Below are 21608 nucleotides of genomic sequence, written 5' to 3' on the forward strand. Positions count from 1 at the left end.
TACATATTTTATTGTTGTTTTAACGTTTCGAAATCAAATAAGTGAGTAGGTACATAAGTTATGTAGGTACCTTACCTACCTACTAGTATAATGACAAAGTGATGAAATAAGTAATGTAGCTTATCTTAAGTACCTATAAAGTTATTTACATTAAATTGAAATTTCGAAATATGAAAGCGATTGAGGATATGATTAGGTTGTATAAACAAACTATTTGTGTAAAGTTATTTATTAATAATTCATAGAAACTAGTTGTCTAAATACACTATTTTAAATCCATTTTAATAATAAACTATGACAAAATTTGCAGCTATTACTTTCATTATAATTTCTTCGCTAGGCAATTTAAGCATTACTGTTAAAATCATAGACACATATGATGTAACTCAAGAAGTTAGCGACAGAATATTTGCTGTAGTAGATGATTTATTTATTTCTTTGAAAATCAACCAAACGCTTATTCAACCCAAGAATAGTGAAGAATACGTGATTATGCAGAATTTTGTGCAAGGCGTGCTTCGCAAAAACTATGAAAAACATAAAGAAATGCACAATAATATTAAAACAAATATAAGCGATGAAATGGCTGATCAAATTACTGGCGTTAACGAAGTCATTGATGAAATGATAAGAGAATATGCTGTTACACAGAAGGACAGCAGTCACAATGAGAATAAAGCTTCTCTTCAGCTCGACAACTTCGCAGATTTAACAAATCTGACAAAAGGGTATAATGTCACAACGAAAACACTCACTCCGAAAGATTATACGTTATGGAGTAAGTATTATAGAGAAAATTAAATGGTAATGCTAAGTAATCCCTTAATTTAAGCAAGTCTGCAATGTAATCATTTACGTCGTAAAGAGTAATTATAATGTTTTATTTTTATTTTTATTAGCCTATGAATGTGTCCATAGTCTATGTGTGTCGTAGTCATGGCAAAGTCGATGGAGGAACTCAGCATGATGCTCGATGACCTCAACCGAGTTTCACAACGGGTGGGCTTGAAAATGAACATGGACAAGACGAAACTTATGTCAAATGCCAATGTTGTGCCCATCCCAGTCTCTGTTGGGAACTCGGTACTCGAAGTTGTTGACTCGTACATCTACCTAGGACAAGTAGTCCAATTAGGTAGGTCCAACTTCGAGAAAGAGGTCAACCGCCGAATCCGAAACGTGGTCTTTCACTATCGGCCTCATCTCAAAACTCAAAGTCGCTCAACGAGCTATGGAGAGGGCTATGCTCGGAGTTTCTCTACGTGATCGAATCAGAAATGAGGAGATCCGTAGACGAACTAAAGTCACCGACATAGCCCACCGGATTAGCAAGCTGAAGTGGCAATGGGCAGGCCACATTGCACGCAGAGAAGATGGCCGATGGGGTCGAAAAGTGCTCGAGTGGAGATGGACAGACGATCTTGTTAAGGTCGCCGGAAGACGCTGGATGCGGGTCGCTTCCAACCGGCACGTATGGAGGTCCAAGGGGGAGGCCTATGTTCAGCAGTGGACGTCTTATGGCTGAGATGATGACGATGAATGTGTCCCACTGCTGGGCAAAGGCCTCCCCTCTCCCTTTCTAATCCTCCCTGTGCTGAGCAAAACCAAATCCCGCTGGAATGCATCCAAGTCGTCCCGCCATCTCTTTCTCGGTCTGCCTCTGCCACGACTACCCTGGGGATGCTAGCTAGTGGCTATTTTGGTCCATCTGTCATCATGCATCCGGCAGACATGTCTGCCGAATTATAATGTATTGTATTTTAATCTGTATATGGATGCAGACTCCAACTCTAGTCAGGAAGTGGCCCTGGAAAGTCGACGGATTTTCAAAGGCAGTAGCACCGGCATAGCACGGTACCCTTTCATGGTGAGCGTGCACGTAGCGGGGCGCTTCGTGTGCGCCGGCTCGCTGCTGCATGAGAGCCTGGCACTCAGCGCTGCCTCCTGCCTTATGCCGTGAGTTCTGTCATACAGAAATAAGTGAGAGTTTCTTTTTTTTTTTGACACTTTTGTGTTATTTCTAGTCAGGATCGCGAGCCCTTTTCATCCTTATAGGAGAAAAAAAGTGTCCTAAAATTTCCATACATTTTTCAAACTTTCCTTTTTGTTACCGCCATAAAAGTATATGGGGAAATGGTAACATAGTAGGAAAAAACTCTGGGACGTTTTTTATCCCATTAGAATCGAAAGAGCTCGTGATTCTGAGTAGAAATAACACAAAAGTGGAAAAAAAGTTCACAATATATGTATAAAAATGGCAAAAAATGAAAGAAACGCTCAAGTAAGCATATGTAGAGTGCAGCTCACTCCATACATCAGTTTTGTTACTAAAACGACTATTATACGATCGGAAAGTCTAATGCTCAACAATTTCCAGCTAATATTATAACCGGAACTCTATTTTCAACTCTGCTTGTAATACTAATATCACGTGTGTCGCGGGTGTATTCACAATTAGTTGAAGGAGCAGTACTGATAATTCCGATACTTGAAGCTAGATGTCGACTACGAAAATAATAGTTGTTTTGTTAACACACTGCTTTCAATTCATCGATGCCATCTTGAAGATGAGTTTTTCAACGGTAGGTACAATCTTCTTAAAGCGGTCACGCAATGTACGCCAGTGCTTTACTATAACTTTGGATTTTACAGAACTCGGGACGATACCAAGCTCGTGGTACAGATACGCATCAGTAGTGATTACGTCACCAAAATGGGCTACCTAGTGAACATAGACAGACTTTTCTTCCACCCAGACTTTGACAGCTCTACCCTAGCTAACAACTTGGTTATTCTCAAAACTCGGAAAGCGTTGCGATTTCAAAAGAAAAAAGTGGTGGCTGTGAAGTATGATAGATTTGATCAACTCAGTTTAATGAAGAAAGTTAAGGATATCATGATTTTGGGGTGGGGACGAAGGGGTGTAAGTTTTATCTATTATCTTAAAAGTAGCATAATGCCTTCATATATAAGAAAGCCGGTCAAACTTTTCAAACATTTTGTTTATGTTTCTAGCCGTCAGAAAAAAGTGAAGTAGACGAACGACCGTTATCTCGAGCCCGCCTAAACATCTATGATTTAGAAGAATGCAAATACATTTACACCAAGTAACAAATGTTCAATAATTTATGTGTTTTTGTAGTTAGAGGGTTCATTTGAGGTGGACTTTTATTTTTATCCCATAAATCTGACGGACATCTATTCCAGAAAACTTTTGCTGATGTGCTTGGGAACAATTGCTAACGTAATTGCAGAACAAATTATTTTCTTTTTAGTTTCTTCCACATGTTTTTTGCTATTGTTATAAAAATTATAGTTTTCTTACTGATAATTAATTATGACTACTTTTTAGGGAATATGTCTCAGACAAGAATTTCTGCGCTGGATTTGTTGATCGTGGTGAAGGAGCCTGTAATGTGAGTACTTCATACATTTTTAAAAATATATTCATTAAGTGGAGCAAGTGTCAGAGGAATAGTCGTAAATAAAACGAAATCGATTCTGTCTTTCCTTACATCACATACTTTTGCTGAGTTTTGTATTTTTTAGCTTCAGCCCGTAGATACAGTATTTTAGAATACGCTATTCTCGATTTTTCATTAAACTTTAATGCTTTTTTTTATATTCAGTTACTAAGGCTCCATCGCATGTGATAACTAGTGGGATGGATAAATGACGATCTTAAATCTTCAGCTCGGTCATTTTGAGTGTTTCTCTCGGCTCTGTGCCGCTTTTTGCCGCATTCTATTTGGTCTCATAAATGAATGTCGTTTTCGAACAATCAGCATGACGGCGGCGGGCCTGCGCTGGCGGGCAACCTGCTAACGGGTGTCATCAGCTTCGGTTCTCCGAAATGCGGCCGCGTCGACGCGCCCACAGTCTTCACACGCATCGGCCTTTACGCAGACTGGATCGAAAGAGTCTTGGATAGCGTTGCGGTATGTTCACTGTTGTTATAGCATATAGAAATATAGTAAGCAAGAGTGCTCACTCCATACATCAGTTTTGGTACCAAAAATATTAGTATTTTCATAGTCGACATCTAGCATCGAGTAGCGGAATTATCAGTACTTTAAGTAGCAGTAGTAGTACTGTCAAGTGACAATAGATGTAGCACCGACCGGAAACTCTAATCTCAACAACATAAGCCATATTACCGGTTATTACCGGTGTATGTGCCTGGCTCCTGTCAAACACTATTTATAGTACCTAGTTCATATTATTAGTGTTCCGTACAAAACTTTGTTTTAAGTTAAATTTAGTTTGAAGATAGTTAGTTTTTTGGTGTAAGTGTATGGACTCAAGGTCAGAAATAAATGTTTTTTTTTTTTTTTTTTTTTTATTAATAAGACTTTCCGGTCGGTGCTACATCTATTGTCACTTGACAGTACTACTAGGTACTACTACTTAAAGTACTGATAATTCCGCTACTTCTTCTTAAAATCTTTTATCTTTAGTAGATTAAAGCCTGAAAGGTTATTGTCAGGATTCAGTACGAACAAAAAAATAACCAGTAAGTAGGTATATTTTTAACAAAGCACTTGACAATAGAAGAATAAGTAAAAAAAATATTGTCATCATAATTGCTATCTCCATCGTTGTCATTAAGAATCAATTCTCATAGGGGTGGTTACACTATCACCATAATGAGGTAATTCAGATGTTACACGCACTTCAATATAAATAGTTCGTTCCAGTTAGTTTAGTTAAAATTCATTTGGAGTTTCTAACATATGTAAATTTATTGTTAAATTGATATATGTAATCTACGAAATATTAATTACCACGTTTGGTTTTTAGATTGCCGACGGTAAACTGGCTAATCCACATACATTTCAAACTCCTAGTTCTATCGACGTCGGCGTTCCAAGTGCAGAACTTGATAAGATGGCATTAGAACTAGAAAATCCTCAAGAGGTATTACAAAGAGAATTCGGTTTGAAAGACATACTTAATGGGCCTATAGATAAACAAACAAATGGGACAATTAAGCCCTCCATTAAAGAAAATGAATATTTAGAAATACCAAAGCATGATGCCACTCGTACTAAAATTACTGATGTGGAGCATTCTGAAGTAGATCAGATCAGGTTTTCTGATGATTCTCAAGAACACTCAACTGTAACACCAGAGCGACCGACACTGTTCGAGGAAAAGGGAGAAGTAGAAGATGCACATGACGAAAGTGGCGCTTTTACCAATTTTATTGAGACACTTTTTGAAAGCGGTAAAATTATCGAAACTGATGATCCAGGAATCATCAATTCAGAAGATAATGAAAATATTGACATTCCGGATATTAAAACAGATACCACTGCTCGACCTGAATATTATACTGAAAAAGAGTCATCGACACAACGTTCTGACGTCCCTCGTGAGGTACAAGTTACGCGAATGCTGAACTGGGATTTAGGTACCAATGATACATCAAAGGAACCCACAAGGTCGCTTCAAGCGTTTGATGTTCAATATGAAATAGATGTTAAACCTATTTCTATAAAGAAAACTAATAGACCGGGTCATAATAAACCGATTATTATATTGTCTAATAGTGGGACTACTCAACGTATTAGTATCAAAAATACAGACAAATTAAATATAAAACTCACAAAAGGAATTAAAGACTTAATAGAACATATTAATGACCTTCCATTAAAAAATAATGGTAAAGTCAAGAAAACTAATTACGTAGATATTACGTAGATCTACAAAGTGTTATTGTAAAATATATTGGTGTGTTAGATATCTTTCTTTATAATTCCATCTTTAAACTCTGTATCCCGACGTTAGTTTTTAGTCACTTGACCCTCATGTTATTAACATTCAGACTCTTTTTGCCAGTTTAATTGTTATAAAAAATGCATCTAATAACAATTTGATCAATCCTATCGTTAATGCTGACGAGATTGCTTTCAGGTTTATTGCGGAGTGTGTTACAAGTTGTATAAAGATAATAAAACGAATATTGGGAACAACTTTTATTGTTTTATATGAAACAACAATTCAACATAAATTCAAACAATATATCCACTGAGCGTTGTTAAGACATGTAACATGTAGTATATTATGAACATATATCACTTTACGTATCTATACAATATAATAGGATTTTCTTAAACTGAACCAAAAGTAATATAACTATTTCAATGTTACAACAAATTCAAGTTTGAAAACATATTTTTTCTGGAACTCAAGTTTTTCACTGATTCTATTCTAAATTCTCCGGATGATATTGACTAAAAAAATGACATATAAAAAACTATTCAACGAAAATCATATCCAAAATATTGAGATCTATAAACCTGGACACCTAGTTACAATTCTTAGAGAAATGAAATGACTAGAGATAAGACTAGCTTAGCTAACTCAATGTAAGGATAGAATTAGTAGACTACTGTCGCCGAGACTAACCATTTGTCTACAAATATTTCTATCTGTTTTCTGTATCTCATTGGTGTTTTCTATATTCTGATTTGGCATGAGCCGATGTGCAATCTGCAGAGATAGTTCACCCTCCCTTTGCATAGAAAGTTGTTTTCAGGGGAGGACAGCTATATCTGCAGCCGACTGTAAATCTTTAGTGACCAACATCTGCTTTCAGAACTTTCATACAGTTAAACTGCCTTTAAATATATTAGTTATAATGCTTGATTTACTTTTTCATACGTTTCCTCTAAATTAACAAGGTTGCTAAAACCAACTAAAGCAATTACGATTTTTTCAGAGGTTCTATTTTACACAAAGATCAAATCTCGGCAACTTTCAATGTGCGTTTGAGGCATACGCAGACGATACTTTGGGGCTGTCCATAAATTACGTCATCGATTTTTGACGATTTTTGATCCCCCCCCCCCATAATCATCCAAAAATCATGCTTCAAATGGCCCCATTTCCTCCTACTTCATGCTACCGTCATCCGATGTCCAGACCCCCCCCCCCCCTAATTTGAAATGACGTAATTTATGAATAGCCCCTTTACTGCATATTACAAATATTTCATTCGAATATTCCAAAAATACGGATAATATGAATGAAACAACATTTAGGAAACAAAATGATTACGTTTGATATCAATCACCGTTCTAATAGGTGTCGAAAGCAGTTCGTCTGCGAAATACCTCGAAATGAGTAGGTTATTGGAATTATTAGGTTGTTTTATGCTTCTTAATATTGTATCCCCCATCGACTCGTATGTTTGTGGCAAAAATATAATGTAGATATTGATAATTTAGGCGGTTTAAAGTCAATGTGGGTGTAAATTACTCGTACAATCTATTAGTTAATCTTTATTTTACAAATGACTTTAAAGTACAGTACTCAGAAATAACACTTCGATAGACTTATAGTTGTCCAATGATAATAATAGTAGTTTATGTGACTGCTACATAATGAAAGGAATTAAAATACGAGTGTGGGTTTATGAAACGAACGGTCGTGTGATACTATTATGAAATGAGTTTCATAATAGTATCACACGAGTGTTTTAATGCCTAATTATGTACAGTTACATACACTGCTTTATCTACACACATATTATAAACTTTCTATGATATATTCACTAACCTCATATTACAGCCGACATTGGGGCACTTTCCTCTCTGGCGGAACTCGCGGATATGAGCTGGCGTCTCCGAAATATCTTTATCGTACATTTTACACGAAACTTTTGTTATAGTTACTTTAAAAACAACAAAACAAATTATTTTTTACTTACAAACTAATTAAAAGATAAACTGTACGTCAAATGGCGGCAAATGAAAACTTTTTTCACGCATGTCACGCATCCGTAGTTTTTTTTTTAATTCAAAGACAAACTAGAGTCGGGGTCGATTACCATATCGTCCGATACCAACTTACAAGCGAGATTTGTCAATATTGTATGCAATTGTCATTTGATTTCGAATAAAACGTCATCTCGACTGATATTAGAATAGGGGTCAAATCAAATTGCCTTTTTTTCCAGAGATGTTCGAAATTTGAATGTCATTACCAAATCGATTTTGATATAGTAATGAAGCTATTACCACATTTTCACAGATAAGAAATTTGCTGTAACAAAACAGTTTATCGTAATGTGGGCCATTATTTACGGATTTTGAAGGTATCATAGAAAGTTTATGATATGTGTGTAGATAAAATATATTATAATTTCAAGCGTTCTAAATATGTGTTGAAGTTGTACTGCGTAGGTACGTGATGGACGACAGTAGGACCGTGTACTAAAAAGTCGTTTGTATATTAAAGACTTTCTTATCAAGGTAAGGATTTAAGGGAACTATATTTAAAGCTATTTTACGATGACATTGAAAGCGACATAGAAATAGTATAGATAAAGATCTTGATACGTTACACGATAAAATAGAATTTCCTTCCTTATAATAATCATAAGAAAATTTTCGGGAGTTGTTATCCCATCGTCAAGCCAGTGAACAATTGATTTCGCAGTAAGTAAGGATTATTCGTCAATCTGTTCACAAACTTGAGTTCATATTTAAACATCTAATAAAATACTACATTTATCTCTTTAAATATCTATTTTAACCGTCGTACTTTATTTTATTGTTTCACAATAAAGTCTAACATTTTAGGCTTCAAAGGTTTGGATTTATCCACAATTTTCAACATTCTTTCAAATAAGGGTATGAATGGTATGATACAACTAGAATTTTTTTAATATGTAGTTACTGTTAGAAAAAACGTTATGTAAAGTTATGATAAAATAATACTGGTTATTCTTTTCCACAAACCGTCAATAATTAGCGATAAAATTAATCTTAAGACATCCCATTATTAATCATGTCAACATCCATAATGCCATTTAGGCTACAGACAAAAAAATTATCAACACAAATACATTAATTACCCACCATTTTGGGGCAATCTTGTAAACAAGGAGAAACTAAAAATTATATTTATAAGTACTTGAAACAGCCATTGATATTATACCTTAAATATTTATCACACAAAGATTTATCAATCCATTTATCTTGGAAGTGCAAGTTTGGCTTCATTTTGTTTTAAAATGTCATTCAAATACAAGTTCATTGGATTTTGGTCCTCAACTAACCAAAACTCTTACTTTTAATCATACATAAAATATTTCTATAAATAAGTAAAACTGATATTTGTAGTTTAACTGATAACTATAGGTAGTTATTATAAAGCCTGACCATTAATATAAGAATATGATCATTGTCAAGAGGGCGCTGTTATTCTCATGTTCAGTATAGTATGAAAAAAATTATTCCAGTGAAATTCCGCAACATGGCGAGTGATCATAATATATTCCTGGTCAGGCTTTAGATTTTAAAAGCCAATCTTAGAAATGGCTCAAGCTATCATTTGATCAAAACCTTAAGAAGACTAGACCAGATATTTCGCCATGGGAACACGAATGGCACCAATACCTACTATTAACAGATTTTTTACCTCATATCTTAACTATCTTAAAGTTTTGGTCAAAATTATGCCATGTTCAGATACTTACAGACATCACTGTGCCTTGGTTTTAGTAATCCAGGACAAATTTTCGGGCCAAACTAGCTAAAAGCCCTTTAAATTTAGCTCTTGATTCATTCTACAATGTTACTTTCTACATCTTCTCCACGAGTTTCTTTTTACGTTGAATGATAATTTCTCTAAGTCTTGAACGTTTTTACTTTTTAAGTTTCCAGTTTTCTCAAGTTAATAACAATGAACACGTATCAATTCACTAATTTTAGTGACACTTAGATAAATAGAAGATAAGAGGAATTATCGTAACCATTTAGCAAATATATAATGACGACATCTGAATATTCGTATCGTTCACAAGATTAAACCCTCGATAGGCTAGATTTAAATATCAGGAAACATCATTCAAACCACCTTATTAATAGGAAAACGTTTCACGGTTCTTTAATTTCCCAAAAATTCACGTAGATATACTTAGATCTTGAACATAATGCCAGCATAGATTTTGTCTCTTAATATCCAACTTTCTTTTATTTTGGAAGCGTTTAATTTATCTTTCCATTTTATTTCCCATTCTACAAAATTATTCAATACGCATACAATATATGTATACTCTGTCAAGCCATTTCTGTTAGTAGAAATGAGCGGCTTTGAATAATGTAGGCGCGAAGGGTTATAGTCGCATAGAAAATAAAAATATCGCACCTTTTTCTTCTGACAAACTTGTTTGACCGGCTATATTATCCATGATATCCATCTTTAATTCGCTACCAATAATATTTTGACATTAAATTACATTAGGTAAACATGCATGTATTGTATAGAATCAATTGAGATTCGTGATATTTATGTTAATGCTCATTATCATTCATTTCTTATATTCCTAGAAACTCCAGTGTTTCTTCTGTTTGATTATATCTTCTATGTGCTTGTCCGGATTATATTTGGATATTACGGACATTTCTTCTTGTGGGTTTTTGCACTATTAAAATGTTTGAGTTGTAAAGTCAAAGATTTTGCACGTTTACGAAGCAGGAATAATTCTGTTCCACTATCACTAGTTCTTTTAGGAGGAACTTGATACCACACTAGTCGCAAGAAACAAAATTCTCTTATAGAAGCATAACAAGTAGTGTTAGAGTCATTGATGCACAATATATTCGAACGAGGGAGGGTCCTTCAGCACCAGACTAGTGGCAAGAGAGGATAATCCTCTAAAGACAGCACTAGTTAGAAGAGAGAGCTCAGAATCACCGTCATATGAGAGCTCAGCTCTAGCAGGATAAGAACCCCCCCTCCTCACACTAGTCACGGAAGGGGAAGAGTCCCCCCACCCCGCCGACGTCCCAGTCGGCGACCTCCACGGGCCCGAAGCACTCGTCGAAGAACTGTTCCATGGCCTTGTGCAGGTGGATGGTGGAGCGCTCGAAGTTGTGGCCTTCGTCTGGGTAGATCTGTGTCAACAAAACATACACTTATAAGTAGTCAGCAACATGGCTGGCTGGTAAGATATAATATGTTACTGAAGGGGCAAGTAAATCAAAATATTCAGTTGAACAGTGAACAGTGAACATTGTTTGAAAAAAGTCTTAACTAAAAAAGTTGCGGCGTGAGCATTGGTTGTTATTGACCAGCTAGCGGGGTGGAAAATTGTCCGCCTGTTGTGTCTCATCTCATTTGGTGTATATAGACTGCTCGTATCAGAGCCCCAGTGAGGGTCAGTGCGTGGTCATGTGGGGCAGCGAGGTCAGTAGATCATGAGTCAGTAACAGTCGGCGGGGAGGAAGGTCACCTGCTGAGACTCACCTGGTGAATATAGACCGCTCCTACTCGTATTAGTGCCCGAGCGAAGGCTAGTGCGTGGACCGGCAGCACAGAAGGGTTCGCTGTAGCATGAGCCAACAGCAGTTGACGGGGTGGAAGGTTGCCTGCTGTGACTCACCTGGTGTGTATAAACCGCTCCTGCTCGTATCAGCGCCCGAGCGAGCGCCAGTGCGTGGTCCTGTGGCGCGGCGAGGTCGGCTGTAGCGTGAGCCAACAGCAGGCGGCGGGGTGGAAGGTTGCCCGCTTTACGCCACACTGCGCTGGCTCCCAGCGCGCCCGCCCAGTGCGCGCCGTAGCCCGTGTATCGCTCCGTCCAGAATGAATCTGGAAAATAAAGTGGTAGTGTTTTTAAACCTGTATAAAAAATGTCTTAGACCTTGCAACTGTAAAAATGATAGTGTTTTATTTGAACGGTCTGTTCAGTGTCGTCCGAGTTGTCTGACCGTCTGCGCGTCTGTCGTGAACTGCCTATACGCGTGCTTCACTAGATATAAGAAAAAATAGGCCCTTTTAGACCCGTTATTATCTACTGCCATATATTATGTAACTGTCATCGTAGCAGAAAACTAAGAGTCACATTATTAGCCACAGCATCTTTGCAGATGATAGTTGCAGCGACTAAAGAAGGTATTTTGAGGAGGTAGTCTACCGCCTACATCGACTGCGATGACTGTAGAGACCAATGGCCGATCGACATTTCTTGCCGCAGCGATCACAGACGTGTCTTAACTCCTGGGGTGGTCCAGCAGCTCTGCGATTTCGTTTCTGCTTAAGTTGGTCCAACTGGTGCTCATCATGCTTTGCCATGGCTTCCCGCAAGTTACGACGCCACTCCGGTCTCATCTACGCGCGTTCCTCCCAACAGTTTGCTGGGTTGCCGAACGTCAACAATAATTTGCCATTATAACGCGAAGGAGCCCGTCCTTTGGTAGCGATCTGACGATCTCTAGTTACTTATAGCAGGTCGGTAATCGGCGCGATGGCGGTGCCCCCTGTTACAACAGACATACTAGAAACTTACTATAGTGGCGCAGGTCGGTGACGGGAGCTATGGCGGCGAGGCAGCGCGTGACGTTGCGCGCGTCGTCCGCCACGAGCGCGGCCGCCGCGCCCGCGCCGTAGCCGCGCCCCCACACGCCCACGCGGCCGCCGTCCACCATCTTCAGGTTGTCGCGGAGGTACCTGGACAACGGTGTATTACAGTCAAGTGCATGGGCGCCGCCAGGATTACTTTCAGGGAGGTGCATATTTGGAATAGAAGCACTCGATCGACTTGATACAGTCATTTGTTTCTCTTATGTCATAAATCATAATAATTGTTTGACCAAGCACAATTGGCTAGCTGGGTAAATTTTTGAAGAGTGAGTTTTTTCGACATTTGTATGGCTTTTTTTCTTTTATTGGAATATTAGATTCGTAATGATTGGGTAAAGGGGGTGTTTTAACAACAAAAAATATAAGGCATCAATCTGCTTTTTGAAATATGATCATTATAAACGCTTAAAAATCGACATTTGTATGACAGTATCGACATTTTTAAAATAGCACTGTGTCGACATTTGTACGCCACATTCGACATTTGTATGGTGTAAGTAGCCGTACAAATATTATATTATCTTTAAAAAGTTTTTTGACCATCTTTCGTACATCATGAACCCGATTGAAGCAGTTATTAGACACGAAATTCTACCATCACTTTGCTAACATCAACAAATACGGGCCAAATACGAATTTCGTAGTAACCGTACCAAATACGTCACTTAAAAATTTAACCTTTTTTTCTTCGATCATAAACACCGGCTCTGTGTCCACTAGTGTTGGAGATAGAAGCCCAAGTGATGCACTATTGTATCGTATGATAAACCTAAATAGTGAACCAACAGACACACCATATTTTGGGAGGCATTCTTGAATCATAACAAAAACAGTGCCGATGCCGCGCCGTCAAACACGTCAAATAAACGCTTTCCTAATTTTAATAAATAACGCATTATTTTTTATAAACAATAAAATCAGATCTTAAGCTAAGCAATACTCTTTATAAAGGTATTACTTAAAAAAAGTGTTGTTTTATAAGTGTATCTCATGTAAGTGAATTTTGTAAATTCTTAATGAGATAATAAATGTCTTAAACCATATTACATTTTTAACAATACATTACCTAAGTCCAAAGTTATTATTTTTCTGAGCCATCACGTGATTACTGTTCGTATGTATTTGGAATTTTAGCCTTAGAACACCAAAAAATGCTCAATCGAGAATTGACCCAGCTTATGACATTAGGATTAGGAAATATACTTTGTTCTCAGGAACAGAGTAGAGGAGGATACTGAATTCCTTGACAAGGTGATGAACAAATTTGGACAGCAACCTAGCCTTTTTTATTGAAACAGTAACTTAATAATGCTGGTGTAGTCGGGTAAAATTTTATTTTTCTATGTATTTTCTTTCCTGACAGGGGGGTGCAAGTGCACCCCCTTGCACCCCGCTGCCGGCGCCCATGGTCAAGTGCTAAGAAATGTTAGAACTGGTATAGTCTGTAGATTTGTAACTGGCCCCGGACTGCTAATCCTTTGTCTATTGTTAAGTAAACCCGCACGTGCTACTTACCTGCAAAGAAGGGTCTTAACTCTAATTGGTACCTGAGCGCGGGCTAGTCCATCGCTCAAAAAAACAATGTAGGTCTTTGTTACGCATCTGAATGACACATTTTAGACTAGTTCGACTCGCCAGCACTCAGTGACCGGTAGAGAATTACATGACCCTTTTTTTTTACAGGTAGAGGCACGTGCGGTTAACAACTTAACAATAGACAAAGGATCAGCGGCTCGGGGCCAGTTACAGATCGAAAGACCATATAAAATACAGAGGGACAACTTTTAAGCGAGAGAGCTATCTATGCACCCCTCGCAGTCGTCGCAAAATAAACGTTGACCCCTCTTCAATCACGTTAGTTCTCTTTATAATGGCGTGACCAATCTAAGCCATGTAAATTATGTAAAAAAGCCAAAAATTATTGTTGCTTACGATAAAACGGCGATTTGATCTTCCACGTCTACAGACAACAGCTTGTGGTATATTTCAGTCCTAAGCTCCTCTCCCTGAAAATAAGAATATCCAGTGTACTGTGTTGTGCGACAAGAAACGTATCAAAATTAAAATAAATGAGATACCTACCTATTTGTAATATATATTTTTATATTGTAAATAAATAGAGTCAGTCAGTCAGTCATCAGTGTAAGTTCTTTCAAGAACGTGCAGTAGGAGAAATTACGGATAAAGCTGGTGGTACTGACCTGCCCGCCAGAGCCTCTTGCATCAATTTCAGCCACGATGAAATTACGTGCGGCTGCGAGGTACCAACCCCATCCGGGATTCCATTGCTCCGTCACCAGCTGCCCTCCTGGTTCCGCTGACCTGCAGGCCACAAATAAATCACTCTGAAACTTGAATACCTTGTGATTCTCACCCACTCAATAACCATTTAGACTCACCTCTCCTGGCACATGCGGTGAACATGCCCAGAATCTACGATTTGAGCCCTAGAGGGCAGTGCCGGTAACGTTATTAGATCACTCATGCGATCAGTAATAGTAGTATACGGCGTACGTTATACTCTCTGGAAAATCGTTGGGCTTTAGAAACCTGAGTTATTATGTGAAGCAGAGGTATAGATAACTTACACGTGCAGCACGAGTGGCAGCGGCAGATCGTCGGTCTCTCGGAACCCAGGCGGCAGGTAGAGTCTCACACGCGCCTCCCTGTTCGCTTGCACCTGAAGTTAACCAATCATTATGGTTAAGTGTAGAGAAAATCAAGTGAAAAGGTTGAGACGCTCATACAGAACATGTACAGAACACAGATAAAACTACAGTTATGTTTGCCAGTTATTTCTTAAGGAAAACATTGCGAGGTATCTGGATTAATCTAAGTAAGGTTTCGTTTTTCCTCTTGGAAGGGTGGCAGTCGCTGTCATAAAATTCAGTGTCTAAGATGAGGAAGAGAACTTTCATTTTCAGACTTCAATTTATAATTGAACGGTTGAGTTTACAAGCCAACATTCCAAAAATATATTCACATGAGCTTATTGTCAGTCAGTGTCCTAGAAGAGGCGTATTAATAAATTTTTGGAAAGTTGGCATGTAAAAATGTTTGTGAATTCGACTGTAGCTACAAGAGTGTAGTCTGTTTTAGCTCTGGTATGAAAGTGAGATCAGTAACATTAACATCACATATTTAGCATTAGCACCAACCTCAACCCTGAAGACCTTGGCCTGTGGCACGGCTAGCGCGGCAAATTTCTGCCGCAGCGGGGCCCCGTCCCACAACACCGCGCGACGCTCCCCGTTAGATGCGCATAGGAAAATGGTGGGTGGTCCAGGACCCAGGCATTCCTGAAATAAATTACATGAAAATTTAAATACAAAGACATATCTATAGTTTAACAGAATGCTCTCCTGTCATTGTACGAATAGTATTTTACCACAATTCTTCGGCCACACAGTCAGACGCGGCACGGACACGCTAGAAAGGCGCATTATTACCAGGAATGTCGACGGACGAAGGAGTAGAGGGCATGCACCCAGTAGATGGGCAGATGTGGTCCAAAATATTACCCAGACTTCGCTCCAGGCAACGATGCAGATACCCGAAGATCGAGAGGCCTGGAGAGCAGTGATAGGAAGAATACCCCATAGGAGTCACGTCCCTCAGACATGAGGTCACGACCACGAAGAAGATTTTACCAGAAATTTAGACTCAGATCTGTTCTGTGTTGTGTCAGATCAGGTCTGTTTAAAAAAGTTTGCGGCATGCTTACCTGGACATAGTAAGAGAAGTTTCTGCTGAAGATGACTCGGTTGTAAAGACACTCGACGGGCAGTGAGTCGTTCTCCTCGGATACATGTGGCAGCACTGTTGATGTCGGCCATGCCGGCAGCGGTGACGTCGAGTTCTCCGGCTCCTGCAACTAAATCCATCATTGACTTCATTGATATTAATTAGCAACAAATGAATCAACGCATTAGCAAATTAAAGTTGCTTAAGCTGTGCCACCCGGTATACCATCTGTCCAATATCTTTGTCCAATGTGTATTGCGTCTCACATTTTGCTTAATGAGAGAGTGAAACGCAATGACATTGGACAAAGAAATTGGACAGGTGGAACCAACCTTAACTATCATAAAGACTACATTTCCATAAAAATCCAGAAAAAATGCATTGTTAGTGCTTTTACAACTGTAGTAGTTATGTTCTGATGAGCTGGCTGGCTGCCGGACACGTGAGGTAGTGCGGCGTGTATCGGCTACTGTCGGTCACTATGCTTAATACTCTCCTGAATTCTGGCAGACGCTACAGGCAGTGATATTGAGTGATGTGCTATTTGCCAATAGTTGAACACAGTGCCTACTGACCGGCGGTTCCTCACTGGTGGGTGGCGGCGGCTCGTCAGGCGGTAGAGGGGCTGAGTCCGGACACGTGAGGCAGTGAGGTGCCGGCCAAGTGCCGTCATCGGCTATTCGCACGCGGTACAAGTGTCGCTCGCCCGCCTTCTCTGGTGCAGTGCCCATTACGTAACTGCAACAAGTAAGCTGTTAAAACAGCGTAATACCAAATATCAAACATAGGTTTGTAAATAAAATGAAGGAGAGCAAGAGGAAACGCAGTAGCGCCCAGTTTTCAGCCTAGACTAAACACTCAAGTCTGGTTGCTCCGATTATAGGCTGAATTTAAACCCACATTAGCTGATGGTGCCAACCAACATATGTGTACAGTAGCTTTTTTAATTCCAGTAGTTTTCATTCGTCTCTTCTCGACAGCGGTGTGCCTTTAAGGAGTTTAAGGCATATGGCATGAACCTGTTGCTGTAAAATGTCAAGCAAAGCAATGTCAAACTGACAAGATACTTACAGTAGCTTCCTGCCCTCGTCCCATCCCATTAACTGCGTCACTTCGAACGGTCCCTGCGTGACGCTAGTCTTCCCGTCGGGGCCGAGCCGCACGGCGTGCCGCCACGCCCCGCCGCGGTCGGCGACAGGCGCGCTGGTGAAGAGTGCCGTGCGTCCGCCGAGCAGCGCCGAGCCGCCGCACCAGCCGCAGTCGGGCTCAGGCTCAGCGCCGAGGCCGGACCAGCGGGTGCCGTCGGCCTCGTCGCGGATTATCTGTAAAGCAATCATCATTGATAACGTTTGATTACGAAGTATCATCATCACTGCAGCATTATTATCACCGGACAATCTAGTATACTGAACGCCAACAATGACGGCTAAGGTAGAGCTATAGTAAGATGGACGCTCCGGCTTGGGCTGATGGTAAGTGAAAAAAAAATTACCTGGTTTAGCTAAATTATAAATCTTTGATCATTGTAAGCTTACGGCCATTTACGTAAAGTTCAACGTTTTTGCGACACACATACGAAAAGCAATATTTTTGTATTTATTTATTTCAAAAGATTAAGAACTTTAAATATGTCCAGTCTCGTTGACGAGAGTGCCAATGTGTGTGAAATAATTAAGTATCTAAAATAGAATGTCATGGAATACGTCTAAAAAACTTGGCCACTTTAAAGCAACTAAAATAATTACCTACATTATTATGATATTTTGTATGATATCTTTCAGACCTGCTAGCATGAGTTGCGTTCTCGCGAGCGACTCTATACATCTAGCGCGATTTCAAGTATGGACTCGCGTGCGAGAACTCAACTTATGCTAGACCGCCGGGTATATCTGAGAAGAACTTGCAAAATGCTAAACAGCAATTATAAGTACACTCGAGTCAAAGCATGGCTCTCCTTAAATATAAAATCTCCGCAACATCATGCCACAAAAACGTGGCATCCTGTGACAAAACTGCCCTCATTAATCTTCCTAACTGGCTGATGTGGAAATTATAATTCAGTCGTCAGCCGCGAGCGTAATCAGCAAGAAACGCTGGCTCATCATTATTCGTCATTGTCTGAGGGTTTTTCGTTAGAGCCCTTGTAAAAAATGGCTAGTGATTCTTGAAATGTAATTGAGGGTGGAGATACGAGCGTCAGTTATTGTGCGGCTATTGAAAAACGTTGTCACCCATTAAGGCCGGTCGTTCATTCTAGAGACTGCGTAATAAACAAGCTAGATAAATAGTTCTCGAAATCAAATTTGCAATATACCGGGTGAGCCCTATAACAGGAGCAATAAACTAAACTGTAGGCTGTACTCCTCAAACATTTGTGCAGCGACTTTAAAGTTTATTCTAAGACGCAATCAATGTATTGCGAATTTTGTTATGTTTAAAGCGTGAATTTTGTGATGTTAGCGTACATTGAAGAAAATAATTAATTTGTATTAAAAATAGTACCTAAGTGTGTAATGAAAATTTGTAAACAAAAGTTTTATCGTTGGAAATGTACAATATACTCGTATGTTTTAATTATTTGCTCGTGTTACATGTGGGCCGTATAAAATTCGAAGATTTGACGTTTCATTTCAGTTTTAGATTTAAAACAAGTATATCGGCTAATTAGACCCATGTTGATATAATGTTATTTACCCATAATACCGCCAGGATGTGATTATAGTTGGTCGGGTTACTCAGCCCCAATTTGTACATGTACTTGAAAGGCCACTTTAAATGTAATTTGGCGACACGCGCCGTCCAGCAGCCACGCGCTGTTTTCGTAATTGCAAAATAATTCAACCGTCGCGTGTAACAATAGTATTAAATAAATGTGGCTTGTTTGTGCGCATTTACTTTGTTAACAAGGGTGTAATATTAAAGCGTGTAGAATGTGGCTGATCGTCATCAAAAAACAATTTTCTGAACTTTTATCAACTTTTCGACAAATATAATGCGGGCTGTACACACTCGTCGAGAGACACCGAGACAGGCCGAGAACGAGTGCGTACATGTTGCTTCCTTCTCGTCTCGCTCTTCCTTGTCTCGTCTGGCGCTTCTCCGATTGGATCGGAGCGGTGCCGAGATTCTCGGCGAGAGGCTTTTAACGAGTGTGTACAGCCGACATAACTAAGCTACTACAACACCTCTCATTCAGCCAGTCCACTTGTACATGGTGGCTTAGACGTGGTGGAATATGTTCGCAAGAAAACCTGTTACGAGCTGAAAGTGTTCCAGTTGCGATTGCGCTATTACGTGCACACCAGCTCGTTAGTAGTGCGAGTGCCGCGGCCGCTTTTGCAAACCATCACAAGCGCGCTGCCGAATGAATACTGCACCGGAACAGGTGAAGGAACAAAAAACTATGTCGCCAATTTTTTTAGCTTTAAAGATTTTTATTATTGTATGTACCTTAGTTTGTAAGGTCATACATATAAATGGGCTCAACGTTATTGCTTCGGTAGCGAGACTTACGTCCTGACAGTTGTAGTTGGTGGCGCTGCAGACGCTGATGACGGAGACGTTCTGCGCGCGGTTCAGCAGCAGCACCGCCAGCTGCCGCTCCGATGACCACGCCGTCCAGCGGACGTACCAGTCTGCCGAATAAACCCACAATTCAGTACTAATAATAATAATAATTGGGGCAGGGCAGCTTGTGGCGAGCTGTTGGGAAGTAACGACCCCACGGACCCGAGTACTCCCGAGAGTCGGTCAGGGTCTCCGTCTCCGGCGTGTCTTCGTCGGTCGGAGTGGACCCCAAGGGGATCCGCAGGACACTCAGCTCTGGCTTGCCTTAATTGGCCGTCCAGAGAGGAGTCGTTAGAGCTATATGCTCCAGGGGTGGAAGTGAAAGATGCATAAGACGCGAGTTGGCACAGTGGCTGTTAACAGCCACTGGGTAGAAAGCGGCGCACACCTCTCGACACCCCTGAGCCGCTCACACCGATGTTGCTCCTGGTCGTCTTCGCGACGGCAGTTTCAGGGGCCCATCTAGTGCGCGGCAAGTCATCACCTGCCTCGATAACTTGTGTAAACATTGTTATGGCAGGTGTCCGTACGTCTTTGTAATAACCCAGTCTCATAGTCCACCCAAACTTCAATCCATAGACCGGTATACTGTTCTCTTTTTCTACAATAGTCCCAATGCCTGCTGAGACCGGTTCATGGGTGTCTATTGTTGCACCTGTGAACGGGCTCCAGCAGGCGTTCTACATGACATAAAAGCTCTCCAAGGGGCCTCTACGTGTTCGATCTGTGTCCCCACGCAAGCCTATAAAAAAACCGGGATTATAGGCCCGTGATATCCAAGGAGATACAAATAATAATAATTCAGCCTATATGGGCATTTTCATTTAACTTGTACTCTAAAGCGTGACTTAAGTCGTGTTTCAGTAACGTCTAACCATTACATTCCTGACAAAATGTATGGGATTTGACATTGACCGTCAGTTTTGTAACGATTGCTAACCAGCCGTTAAAGGTGTTCAATTAAGTGAAAATGCCCATATACGTCTCACTGCTGGGCAAGGGCTTCCTCTCATGCGCGAGAGGGCTTGGGCTATACGTAGTCCCCACGCTAGCCCAATGCGGATTGGGGACTTCACATACACCTTTGAATTTCTTCGCAAATGTATGCAGGTTTCCTCACGATGTTTTTCCTTCACCGAAAAGCTAGAATTCAGCGTAATTCAGTACTAATCTGCGAAATCCATCATGCTCTGATATCTGTATAAATGTACTTTACTAAATTTTAAAGCATCACTTAAATGAAAATGAAAACTTTTATTTTCAGGCAACTATTGGCCCATAGATAAATACCTTAAAAACTAGCATACATATTATTACAAAATATATCTTAAAACTAAAAACACAAAAAAGCGAAGCGGAGACTTGTAAAAATAGAAATTGTAAAAGCACTTGAAAATTTAAACTGCTTTAAGGTCAGGTACTATGTGTCCGTAAAAGCTTCCTGTTGACGTGACAAATAACGCGCCAGAAGATGCGTTAAGTACCTACGGCGGTGCTTACATTAGGGAGAAGGTTGACAGGATGTCTGTCTGCGCCAAGTGGCAGGTCTTTAAGTCGAAGGTGATCTTACCTTTGTCGATTTGGGGAGTGAACTGTATCGCGTGCGGGAAGAGGAACTTGGGCGTCTTCAAACTGACCACGAACACCGTCGCCACTGGATTGTTCGTGTTCACCTGTAATTGAACCTTCAGTTAAACAGATAGGTAGATAATATAAGGTGCAATTTGAAATACTTGATTGTCCGAGCGTTAGTTAAAGATTGGGCAAAAATGCTTTCGTATGTCCGGATGTTCTGCAGCTGTAGCATTTCTTAACCGATTCCCGTGAAATTATGTGAGCAAGTTCGCTAGATAGAATTTTTGTCGTTTCATTTTTTGGTAAATGATCAAAATGGCGGACATTGACATAAAGGACTTAAAAGTGAC

The 21608-nt window shown here is 39.9% G+C and overlaps 2 protein-coding genes and 1 long non-coding RNA gene across 5 annotated transcripts in view; 2 read left to right on the forward strand and 1 right to left on the reverse strand.

Annotated features, from left to right (window-relative positions):
• The first annotated feature begins 170 nt into the window (after positions 1 to 170).
• Positions 171 to 6531, forward strand: LOC134800544 (transmembrane protease serine 11D-like). The gene is made up of 7 exons (XM_063773029.1): positions 171 to 778; positions 1782 to 1956; positions 2653 to 2923; positions 3016 to 3107; positions 3353 to 3416; positions 3786 to 3938; positions 4801 to 6531. The coding sequence occupies exons 1-7, from the start codon at positions 295 to 297 to the stop codon at positions 5701 to 5703; spliced, it is 2142 nt and encodes a 713-aa protein (XP_063629099.1). The 5' UTR covers positions 171 to 294; the 3' UTR covers positions 5704 to 6531.
• Positions 6532 to 10237: 3706 nt separating this feature from the next.
• Positions 10238 to 21608, forward strand: part of LOC134800592 (uncharacterized) — a 165365-nt gene continuing 153994 nt past the window's right edge. The window contains exon 1 of the long non-coding RNA XR_010145549.1: positions 10238 to 10254. This is a non-coding gene — a long non-coding RNA (uncharacterized LOC134800592). The remainder of the gene's footprint in view (positions 10255 to 21608) is intronic.
• The window catches only part of LOC134800535 (inactive dipeptidyl peptidase 10), a 460887-nt gene continuing 449579 nt past the window's right edge, over positions 10301 to 21608 (reverse strand). For 2 of the 3 annotated variants that reach the window (XM_063773017.1, XM_063773018.1), the window contains exons 7-18: positions 21254 to 21356; positions 19630 to 19751; positions 17188 to 17438; positions 16692 to 16854; positions 16097 to 16246; positions 15531 to 15671; positions 14961 to 15052; positions 14574 to 14694; positions 14305 to 14378; positions 12299 to 12459; positions 11396 to 11601; positions 10301 to 10907 (exon numbers count right to left, since the gene is read on the reverse strand). In XM_063773017.1, the coding sequence (XP_063629087.1) occupies positions 10758 to 10907; positions 11396 to 11601; positions 12299 to 12459; positions 14305 to 14378; positions 14574 to 14694; positions 14961 to 15052; positions 15531 to 15671; positions 16097 to 16246; positions 16692 to 16854; positions 17188 to 17438; positions 19630 to 19751; positions 21254 to 21356 (1734 nt within the window). In that variant the 3' untranslated portion in view covers positions 10301 to 10757. The remainder of the gene's footprint in view (positions 10908 to 11395; positions 11602 to 12298; positions 12460 to 14304; positions 14379 to 14573; positions 14695 to 14960; positions 15053 to 15530; positions 15672 to 16096; positions 16247 to 16691; positions 16855 to 17187; positions 17439 to 19629; positions 19752 to 21253; positions 21357 to 21608) is intronic. The other variant, XM_063773015.1, reaches the window with a different exon arrangement.

The sequence above is a fragment of the Cydia splendana genome, chromosome 20, assembly GCF_910591565.1.
Source record: "Cydia splendana chromosome 20, ilCydSple1.2, whole genome shotgun sequence".
In the NCBI taxonomy this organism is placed as follows: domain Eukaryota; kingdom Metazoa; phylum Arthropoda; class Insecta; order Lepidoptera; family Tortricidae; genus Cydia; species Cydia splendana.